Genomic DNA, 11,399 nt, shown 5'->3' on the forward strand with positions numbered 1-11,399 from the left:
ACCCTCCCTCATTCTTGAAGGACAGTTTTACCAGGTGTCAGGTTCTTGATGGACAGGCTTGGTTTGGGTCTTACTTTTTTTTCCTTCACGTTGCATCATTCCACTGCCTGCCTATCTCCGGTGTTTCTGAAAATTAGCACTTGGTTTTGCTGAGGACCCTTTACATTTGACCATTCATGGCTCTCATTACTTTTCAAGATCTTCCATGTCTTCACTTTTTGAGAGCCTAGTTATAGTATTAGGACCATGCAGGAGGTCCTGGCTGCGGATGCATTGGGATGGGGCTCCAGTCCCGAAGTACAGTGCTGTGAGTGAGAGAATACTCTCCATATTTGTAAAAAGAAAGATCTCTTAACACAGCTGTTCAAATACACATTATCATCTAAACCCAAAAAGGAATTAGAGGGTTTCTACTAACTTGCAGTCCAAAATTGACTGAACACAATCAAAAGGTACCAGTAATAATTGGTGACTAGAATGCAAGAGTTGGAAACAATGAAGAATGGTAGCTGGGAAGTCCTCTCTTGTTGACAGAAAGGATGAATATAGAATGATCGAATTTTATATGTTCAGTTACTCATAGCTAATACCTCTCTTAGATACAAACAGCAACTATACACCTGGACTTCACCTGATGGACTGCTCATGAATCAGATTGACCTCATTGGAGAAGCTCAGTATCAGCAGTCAAAACCAGGCCAAGTGCTGACTGGAACAGACCATGAATTAACCCCTGTGCAAGTTTCAGTTGAAATGGAAGAAAATGAAAACCAATCTGTGACCTTGAGTCTTTCCTACTTGAATTTAAAAGCCACTTCAAAAATAGGTTTGAGGCACTAAACACTGATGAATGAACACCAGATGTGCTGAGGGGTGACATTAAAGCTATCCTCTGAATAATGCAAGAGGTCATTACATACAGAAGAAAAAACCAAAATGGATGTCAGAAGAGACTGAAAATTACACTAGAGCATGGAGAAGCCAGTACAAAGGGAAGAGATACTGACGTAACAGACCTGAACAAAAGGATTCAAAGGGCAGCTCTAGAAGACAAAACCAAGTATTATAATGGAAAGTGCAAAGAACTGGAGCGTTAAATTCAAGCCTCAAATTGCCGTATTGAAAATATTGTTGGAAAAAATCTTGAATGATCCAGGGATCATCAAAAGAAGATAGAAGCTATACAGAGTCACTATAGTGAAAAGAATTGGTTGACACTAAAATATTTCAGGAAGTACCATGAAAGGGCCAAGGGTGGTGAAGGAGGTAGTAGTTCAGGATGGAACCCGCTCACCAATCTATGCCAGGAAATGTGAAGAACAGCTGCTGCAGCAACTGACTGGAAGAGATCTGTATCTGTTCCTGTTCCCAAGAAAGGTTATCTAACAATGATGAAAATTATAAAATAATAACCATTTTTTAAAAATAATTATTGTTAATAATTTCACATATTTGGAAGCAGGAGTGGCATCCACTTCCTAAACCACTTGCCTCTGGATACTATGAACTCTGAAAAATGTTGATAGTTGTAGAGGGGCTTTGGGTCTTTGTGTTCATAGGGTTGCTGTAAATTGTGCTCAACTTGAAGGCAACAAGAACAATAATGTTACATGCAAAATACTGCTGAAGATCACCCCGTGTACTGGCTACAACAGTTAATTGACAGAACTCCCTGAAGTTCACACTGGATTTAGAAGAGGCCATGCCACCAGGACCTTCATTGCTAAAGACAGATGGGTTGTGGCTGAAAGCAGAGAATACCAGAAGGATGTCTAGATGTGTTATATTGACTGCAAAGGCTTTTGACTTTGTGGATCATAAACTATTGTTAACCTGTAGAAAAGGGCTCCCAGAAAATTGTGCTCACACAAAATCTATACCTAAACCAAGACGCTGTTATTCAAACCAAGCAAGGGAACACTGCATGGTTTAAAATCAAGAAAAGTGAGCATCAGGCTTGTCTTCTTTCTCCATAACTATTCAGTCTACACTAAGTAAATAATTCCTGAAGCTAGACTCTATGAAGAGGAGTGTGGCATCAGGATAGAAGGAAGACCGACTTAAATCAACCTGTCTTGTGCAAGTAATACAACCTTGCTTGCTGTAAACAAGGAGGACTTGAAGTGCTTGCAGAAGATCAGAGACTACAGCCTTCCATTCAACCTCAAGAAGACCCTTGCCACTGGAATAATAAGCAACATCATGATGTGGGGAAAAGATTGAAATTGTCATCAATTTCATTTTACTTGGATCCACACTCAACACCTTTGGTACCTACCAGAAGCACAAAATCAAAAGATGGGTTGATTGCATTGGAAAAGTGCTTGCTTTGGGGGACCTCTCCAGAGGACTGAGGAGCAAAAATGTCACTTTAAAGATTACTAAGGTGTGTCTGATTCAGTCTAGGGTGTTCATTCACCTGCTGTGCATCTTAAGAGCTAGACACTGAGTAATGATGACGGGAGAATTCATGCCTTTGAATTGTGTCGGAGAAAAGGACTGAATACCCCATGGACTGCCAGAAGAACAAACAGGTCTTGGACAGAAGGCAGCCAGAGTGCTTCTTGAAGGCAGATGTGCATACTTCATCTTACATACTATGGTCGTGTTGTCAAAGGAGAAGCTATTCCTTGGAGAGGGACAGCACACTTAAAAAGGTGGAGGGTCTGCAACGATGAATGAATGGAAATGCAAAGTCTCTGTAAATTTCTTTAAAATGAAAAAATTTTAAAAAAAAAGGTGGAGGGTCAGCAAAAGATGACAACCCCTCGACAAGATTGATTGACAGCAGTGACTCCAGCAATGGGCTCAAGTGCCAGAGATTGTGAGGATGGGACAGGACAGGGTCCAGGTCTGTTCATAGGGTTACTGTCTTGACCCAACAGCATACACTGGGTAAGGAGGCTGGCTGCCTCACACCCAAGGCTGTACATCCTACAGAAAAAGCAGACTCCTTCCTGTCTCTCCCATGGAGTGGCATGTGTGTCAAACAGTTGACCTTGTCATTAGCAGTTGAACCCTTAAACACTACCCCGGGGATCTTTTAGTCTTGTAGGATCTAAACACAAGATCCCCAAGCCTTAGAGGAACATTCGGCTCCCACATGGGTCAGAGCAGCGCTCCACTCCACGGCGAGTTTCAGAAGTAGACCCTTTGTGTTAAGGCGCCTGAATCACCAGCCTTCATGTGAACAGCAGGGTGTGTAACCGTTGGCACCACTCACAGGCTCTGGTTACTGCGTGTGTTCCGTCATGGTAGCCCGCTTGCAGGGGGTGGGATGAGCCAGCACGCCCGTGTATCCAGGGGAGACAGCCCAGTTTCACCATCTTTATTGGATACAGAGCCATGAGTCCTGATGCCCGTGAGTCCTTTTACACACACACACTCATGTACATTCGGCAGGGGTATCAGTGGGATTGGAGCAAAGTGCTGGCATGGCAATGCAGTGAAGGGGCAACCCCTGGGGGCTGGAGGTACAGGCACCACTTAAGTTACAGAAAAGGAAGAGAGCCCCCTCTCTGCCTCATGTGCTTAGGGTGGGCACAGTGACACCCCTGGTGCCCACAAAAGCCAGACCCTGGTCACCAGTGCTCTGCCCTGTGGCCCCAAGGGTTTGGGGAGGAGGTGGCCCTCTCCATTAGTCAGCCCTGGCCATGGCCCTCTGCTCTTCAGTCCTAAACCTTATCCTCAGGCAAGGGCTGCAGAGGGACACACCTGTCCAGTAATAAATTTAGACACACAATACACAACAGTATATACAGAGATGCACACCAAGGGCAGGCCTGGGGGAGAGGACTGCAACCCCTCGGGGCAGGGACAATACCCATGATGGGCAGATGGGGGGCAGGGCCCACTGCCCGTGTCCTCTGGTCACTCAGGCCCCACACCTCAGTCTTTCCATCCCATGTCCCCTGGTTGGTGGTCTTTGGCACCAGTAGTCACCCTGTGAAGGTCTCAGTTTAGTGCTTTAGAGGGACTGAGGTTCACCAGTTCCCCACTCACCAAGAAAGATCAGGAAAAGGGGACAGGCAGGACCCAATGACAGGACAAAGAGCTGACCCTTGCAGCAGGCACTGGGGAGAACTTGTTCTCGGGAGTGGTCTCCGAAAACACGAGATGCCTGGATCCTTGGGCAGACCCATTCCCCCTCCCCAGAGGGGTTTGCAGTGAGAGGTGTGGGGACAAATCTAGTGAGGCATGGTGGGATACTCCAATCATACACACCGCACAGGTGTGAGGATGGGGCTCTCCCAGGAGGGCTGGTGGGGCACCAGGAGTGTCTGGTCTGCCTCTTCGTGCCCTTCAGCTCTTAGTTGTGGAATGAGGAGGAGGAGGGGGGTGAAGAAGGGATGCCAAGCCTCCAGGGAGGCCACGCCCTGCCATCCTGTTCCCATGCCAGCCTGGCCGCAGGGAATAGTGGAGGGTCTGAGCAAGTGAGTGAAAGCACATCTTCCGGGAGGCAGCATTCAGTTGCTGTTGGGACTGGGTGCTAACGTGCGTGGTGGCCAGTTCTGGGACCAGGTGTGCGGTTGGACAGACACATTGACTTGCCATTCCTACAGGCAGTGGCTGAGGGGACATGTCCACCCCACACACAGCAGGAAATACAAGGTCAGAAATTTAGGTTGGGCATCTACTCAGAACCCTGGGAGGCCACCTTGCCACCAGGACAGGATGGAAGGTGGCAGCGGACAGCTGGATGGACTGTGGGCATCCCCTGCATTGCTTGTCTGTACCCATATGCCCAGCCATCCAGCCTTTACCCAGGGTCCGTGGTGGCATCAGAGAGAAACTGCTCATGGCCTCCCTCCTATCGAGGGAGGGGTGTACCTGAGGGCTGGCTCAGGCCGGCAGCTTCCCTTTGTGCTTTGTCTGGTCCTGGAATTGCAGATGGGTTGGGGGGGGCAGAGCGTAGGTGCCAAGGCAGGACACCAGGAACAGGCAACCTCCCTCTAGGGCAGAACCAAGTTTTGTTCGTTCCCTGGCTCCTGGGAGGTGGGAGCTGGTGGCATAGCTGTTCCACACAGAGGGCATACGTCATGACCAAGGCCAAGTACAGAGTGGGACAGAATACCGTGGGTACTCTGAGTTTCACAGAGGCCAGTGCGATGAGGAAAGCAGGTAATTGGGGGGGGCGGCGGGTGCTGCAGAGCTGGGGGGTGTGAGCCTGCCAGGGAGGACGGGTTACAAGGCAACTCTTGGGGCTCCAAGTCCCAGCCAGGCTGGGCACAAAGCTGATCCCTGGAGAGGACAGGGATGGGAGGGGACCCCAGCTGGGACTAGTCCTGCGCAGGAGGGCAGGAAACCCCAAGACGGAGTTAGATTAGCTGTTTAGAAGAACTTTCCAAATGAAGATTGGTGGATCCCATGGTCTGTCAAGGTGGAGGTTCTGGGACTTTGGATGCTGGGAACCAGCAGCTGGTCTGCGGGGGGACTGCCAAGATGAGTGGAAAACCCTTACATTCTGTCTTTTCTAAACTGACGGCTAGCCAGAGAAGGGACAGACCAAGCCACCTTCAGGTCCCCAGTAGAAGACTCCCACCCACACAGCCTCAGGGACGCAAAGGCCACAGACGCCTGCCCAGCATCTGGGTTAGGAGGACACTCCATGCAGACAGGGTTTCCCAGAGCTGGGCCACGACCCTGCAGAGGCTCAGAAATGTATGCAGGTGAGAAACATGCACCTTACGCACCACATGTGATGGAGTGACAGGCTTGACGGAGGGTCTTATCTTACAGAAATACTTGTAAATATTTTTCTGCCTCTCTGTCCTCCCCTTGAAAGGTGGTCTCAGTACCTTGAGGGAACATTTTGGTTGAATGGTTTAACCTTCCAAATCCACCTCCAGCCCAGCTTTTGGCTGACACAGGCCCCAAGGCCCACCTGCACCTCCCTGGCCAACATGAATCCAGGGTCTAGTGGGCTGTCTGGAGAAGGTGCCCCACAGGGGCTGGAGGGCAGGACAGGGTAGAGCATTGTCCAGCCTGGGGCTGGGGCCTTGAGAGGGGTGGGGCCCGCCTGAACCAGCGAGGAGCCATGGGGTTATTGCAGGTCCCTGGACGGTGGTACCCATGCTGGTGGTGGCCGCTCCTCTGTGGCTGGGCCTGCTCCAGTGAGGGTAGCCAGGTCAGGGTCCGTGGTTCTGTTGTCCCAGCAGGAAGATGAGAAACTGTCAACCCCCGGAAACCAGAGCTAACACGAGGCCTCTGAAGGTCTAGTCCAAAGCAGCGTCCCTCTGGGGGTCTGGAGTGTCCTGGCGGGGGCCCTGCTGCCCCCCAACCCGGGTTAGCAGCCGCCATCCACCTTGACGTGCAAGATCTTGGAGAAACCAGGTCTCCGCCGCAGGGCCTGCAGACAGGGCTTGATCAGTCCTCACCTGGATGGGGTGGGTTCCCCATGGCCCACCACACAGGGCCACACCCCTCACCTGGAGTTTTGTCACCATGTCCTCAAACAACTTCTGGGCCTCGGGACTGCTGGGCTCTTTAAAGTAATCTGCAATCCCAATCTGGACCACGATGGACTTGAGGTTCCGGCAGATGCCTGGAGAGAGGGAAGGGTGCATGTCTGGGGCATGGAGTTTCTTCAACCCATTAATCAACAGATCAGACAGCCACTGGCAGAACCATGTGCCTGTTGCTGAGGATGTGACATGCAGAGCAGGCACACAGGCTGGGGGCGCTGAGGCCGCACCTGCTCTGGGGACTGTGGGACAATAAGTGCCCAGGCCCCCTGGGGCAGAAGACAGGTTTGTGTGAACCACTGAGTGTTCAGGGACCCGAGGCAGAGGGGACAGATGTGCATGGCCCAGTGAGCCTACAGGGGCCCAGGGCTGAGGGGACAGGTGTATTTGGGCCTGGGCAAGAGCTGCAGACCACTGAATGCCTAAAGTGAAGTGATGAATCTAACCAGAGCGTGCAGGGAGAGCACACAGGGACCACTAAGCTGAGAGCCACGGACTTAACTGACAGATGTCTCCACAGAGCATGTGAGACAGGAGGAGATGGGGCTGAAAGAGCCCTGGAGACGGATTTTGACAGTTTGGGAGGCTGAGTGGTAAGGTCTAAGGTATGGCCGTGAGGCTGAAGGTGAAAGTATTGAGTGACCAGGACAAGCGGTCTTCCCAGAGCCCTGGTAGTCCTGGGTGCAGGCCTCATTAGGGTAGACCCCTGTGTCATCAGTGCAGGCAGAGGCGTGACTGGGAGTGGAAGGGCATGGCTGGTCAGGGCATGCAGTGCCTGCACCACGAGAGGGAGAGGGGACCTCACATGCGTCACTCATTCAGCACCGTGGGAGTCAGTCTACAAGATGGGACAATAGGCAAGCTCTGGTGGCCTAGTGGCAAGAAGGTGTACTGCAATAGCAGAGGTGCACGGTTCAAATCCACCAGATGCTCTGCTGGAGGAGGAGGAGGAACAATCTCCTGTACCAGTCAGATCTGATTTGATGGTACACACACATACACACACACACAAAATAATAATAATAATAAAAAAAGATGGGACAATAAGACTCAAGGGCTTTGACCGGCCTAACGCCACCTTAGTCGAGGAGCCAGAACTAGGCCCCAGTCCAGCTTGTGTCCTGACCCTCTGCTCTCCAGCCACTGTCCAGCGCTGGTCTCCACCACAGACAGCACATGGCAGACAAGGTCGTAAAAGTGGCTGCTCAGGCCTGGTCCTGGCCAGCTCCAACACCACTGGCCTCAGGAGGCTTTGGAGGTCATGCCAGGGCAGATGGGGTGGGGGGGTGTCAGTGTGACCCCATTATGGAGGCCTAGGACTTGGTCGTGTGACTTTCTGTGAGAACGAGCTGAGGGTCCCGCCCCACCCCACATCCCTTGGAACTCACTGTTGAGGTTCACCAGGGCCATGGGTAGGGGAAGGGAGGTCACTGGGTGGCCATGGGACTTGCTGAGGGTCCTGTATCCCCACCTGTCCCTTCTTAACTGTTTAAGTGCTGCAGGGTCTTGGGGGGAAGTGTCACAGGGTGGTCACGTGACCTGCCGAGGGTCCCACCCCTCCCCATGTCTCCCAGGGGGACTCACTGTTGAAGTGCAGCAGGGCCTTGGGCGTCACGGGGGTGGCAGTGAGCACCAGCATCTCCAGTCCCTTCAGGCCTTCCCGGCAGACCTCAGCCGCCACCTCCTGGGTGATCTCCGACACATGGTCCAGCTCCAGCACCTGCAGCCGCATGCAGTTCCTCGCTGGGGGAAGGAGGAAGACCACATCCTGACCATACAGCCCAAGTCACCGCCTGCTGGGCACCCTGCACCTCTGGCCACCACCTACATCCCTCTGGGATCTAACAGAGCAGTGCCACCACAACCACCCCCTCAAAACCCCCAGGAAAGACTCACCCAGTGATGCCAGGCCCTGCACCCCACAGCCAGCGCCCCCGACCCCCAAGGCCCGGAGGTGGGGCCAGCAGCGACCAATCATCTGTAGGCACCGGTTGCTGAAGCGCGTGGGCTGCTGGCTAGAAGAGGAGTGAGGGGCAGTCAGGGAGGGCTTGGTGGTGAGCTCACACTGGCTCCTGTCCAAGAGCCCCTCTCTCGGGTTACGGCCCACCAGGGGACCCAGCTGATGCACTCAGAAAACAGCTCAGCCCTGACATCTCCTCACTCCTTTCCCACAAGGTAGGTCCCAGCGATCTAGAGACCTGGATAATTTCACTACACTCAAAACCATCATCATCCTCTGCCTGGATCATAAGTGTCCCTGCCAACTGTGGACCACAGGCCATTCATTCACGTATTGGCTTCCTCAGTCAACAGCTAAGAACTCAGCCAGGCCCTGCGGCTGTCAAGTCGGCCATTGCGCTCCAGTAGGAACTGACTCACAGCTGACCCTCCAGCAGGCTTTCAGAGGCAGTAAATCGCATGGGAGGAAACTGCCCTTTTTTCTCCCCAGGAGTAGCTGGTGAACTGGAACCTCATGTTTTTAGGTTGGCAGCACAACCACTTGGCCGCCAGAATGTAGACGTAAACAGTCTAGATGTAGTGCTTGTTCCGTGAATGGACTTGGGGATGGCCAGGTGGATCAGTGACACTGATGCCTTTCCCGAAAGCGGAAAGCCCTCAATGTCTTCTCAGCAGTTTGGGTAGAAAGCAAATGTGACCTCAGCCTTCCGAAGCCCCTCAACTCCCTGCAAATGCCGCCTTCCTGGACACCACATCCCTCCTCCCTCTGAATGCTATCTCCCTGAAGGCCTGACCCTCAGCATTTGTCCAGGCATCGATGTCTCAAGCATCTGCTATATGCTTGGTCCTGGGGCATGGGAATGTTCACAGCCTTTGCCCCAAGAACCAGGAATGCACAGGGGGACAGCAATACAAACAATGGTTCCAGAGTTCACCGCAGGCAAGGTGCTGAAAGGTCAACAGTGACACAATCCATGTGGGGGGGTGGGGAGCTCATGAAGGGACACTGCACAACCCAAGGGCTGGGGGCGAGGGCGCCTTCCAGGTTCCTCCCAACTAGCTCTCCCGTATATTACTCACTGGCCTCCCGCTCAGGTGACCAAGGAACGAGGCTTTCTAGCTCGTGGTCACTGTGCATGCACACTGTGTGCCTGGCTGGTGTTATAGGTGTTATATATCTGACCTCATTGGTGTTTCAACAGCCCTAAGATCAAAGCCAAACCCACTCCCACCCACTGGATTCCAACTCACAGTGACCCCAACAGATTCCCCAAGCTGTACATCTTAATGAAGGGAGGTACCTAGCTTGCTCCTTGGGAGCAGCTAGTGGATTCGAACCACTGACCCGTCAGTCAGCAGCACAACACGTGATGCACTACTACAAGGTCAGCAGATCCCCATGTACCGCCTTCACCTGGAAGGCTTAGAGACCAAGACATGGCTGGGTCAGGGCGCTGGCCCAAGTCACACTGCTGGTGAGCCAGAAGCTTGCTCCAATGCCTTCCTCTCACTGCCCAAAAGCAGATCCTTTTGATACACAAGATCAAAGATTGCAGCCTTCAGAATGGATTACAGCTCAACATCAAGAAGACAAAAATCCTCACCACTGGACCAACAGACAACATCATGATAGAGAATCTGTCAAAGATTTCATTTTACTTTGGTCCACAATCAACACCCTTGGGACCAGCTATCAAGAAATCAAAAGATGTGTTGCATTGGAAAAATCTGTCAATGACTTCTCCAGAATGCTGAAGAGCAAAGATGTCAATTTAAAGACTATGGTGCACCTGATTCAGGCCATGGTCTTTTTTTTAAAAGTCATTTGTTAGCACCTGAAAACTGGACAACGTATAAGGATGATAGAAGAATCGATGTCTTTGGGTTGTGGTGTTGGAGAAGAGAACCGAATATCCCACGGGCTGTCAAAAGAACAATCTATCTCGGAGGAGGTGCAGTCAGAGTGCTCCTTAAAGGCAAAGAGGCTGAAAGGTGGTTTCATACTTTGAGCACTGCTGTGAAGAGGGGCTGGTCCTTTCAAAAAGACATTATGCTGGGGAAGGTGGAGGGTCAGAGAAAGAGGAAGACCCTCAACAAGATGGATTGACACAGGGTCTTTAACAATGGGCTGGAGTGTATCAGAGATGATGAGGATGGTACCCCAACCCTAACCCAGCCCCAGCCCCAGCCTATTCCACACCACCCTCTCCTACCCAGCCAGGGCTCACCAGGGATGGAGTGGCGCCACCTGGAGGGAGACGATCTCTCTGCAGCCTGCACCCAGGGCCCAAATGACCTCATGGCCCACAGGGTCGGTGGCACTCCTGTTGAAAAGAGAGAGGACCACCTGTGCTGGCAGCCCTACGGCCAAGGCTCTGTTTCCTTGCGTTGTGGATCTCGGCCTGAGAGCCTTGGAGGGAAGAGTACAGAGGATGGGACTTCCGTTGGACCTAAAGCTGAAGGCACCCTCCGGCCGGAGGGACCCACCTGTAGGTGACGGCCTGCAGGGCGCGGCAGTAGCAGCTGGCCAGCCAGAGCGAGCGGTCAGTGAGGATGTTGGGGCAGTGGGAGATACGCAGGATGAGCAAGTTGCCCCCAGCGGCCTTCAGCAGCGACTCCAGTCCCGCTTCCAGACAACCCCTAGGGATGACCAGGAAGGCAGGGTCACCTTCGTGGCCACCTTCGTGAGCGCTCCGGCCCCCAGTCAGGAGCCCGCCCCAGGACTTACCTCGTGCTCCTGGCATACTCCTCCTTGCTCTCCTTCTTGCCCCTCTGCCGCGGCTTCAAGTTCTGCAGGGTGAGTGAGTGGGCCTGGGTGCACCACTGGGCCAACATGGCCAGAAACTGCAGAGAGAGGGACCAGGGATGGGGGTCTGAGCCTGCTGGTTGGAGTTCCAGGATGGGAAGTCCATGGGTGTGTTGTGGAGCGTGCAGCTGTGGTGCTGTAAGAGTTGCAAAGACTCTCTAACCAGGGGC

At 52.6% G+C, this 11,399-nt stretch overlaps 1 protein-coding gene across 1 annotated transcript in view; it reads right to left on the bottom strand.

The window, feature by feature from the left end:
• Positions 1 to 6,254: 6,254 nt before the first annotated feature.
• The window catches only part of FBXO41 (F-box protein 41), a 9,608-nt gene continuing 4,463 nt past the window's right edge, over positions 6,255 to 11,399 (bottom strand). Inside the window, exons 6-12 of the mRNA XM_006880891.1 lie at positions 11,152 to 11,267; positions 10,911 to 11,063; positions 10,652 to 10,747; positions 8,361 to 8,479; positions 8,049 to 8,207; positions 6,429 to 6,544; positions 6,255 to 6,349 (exon numbers count right to left, since the gene is read on the bottom strand). Coding sequence (XP_006880953.1) covers positions 6,287 to 6,349; positions 6,429 to 6,544; positions 8,049 to 8,207; positions 8,361 to 8,479; positions 10,652 to 10,747; positions 10,911 to 11,063; positions 11,152 to 11,267 — 822 coding nt within the window. The 3' untranslated portion in view covers positions 6,255 to 6,286. The remainder of the gene's footprint in view (positions 6,350 to 6,428; positions 6,545 to 8,048; positions 8,208 to 8,360; positions 8,480 to 10,651; positions 10,748 to 10,910; positions 11,064 to 11,151; positions 11,268 to 11,399) is intronic.

The sequence above is a fragment of the Elephantulus edwardii genome, unplaced genomic scaffold (assembly GCF_000299155.1).
Source record: "Elephantulus edwardii isolate Elephantulus edwardi_28Jun2011 unplaced genomic scaffold, EleEdw1.0 scaffold00011, whole genome shotgun sequence".
In the NCBI taxonomy this organism is placed as follows: domain Eukaryota; kingdom Metazoa; phylum Chordata; class Mammalia; order Macroscelidea; family Macroscelididae; genus Elephantulus; species Elephantulus edwardii.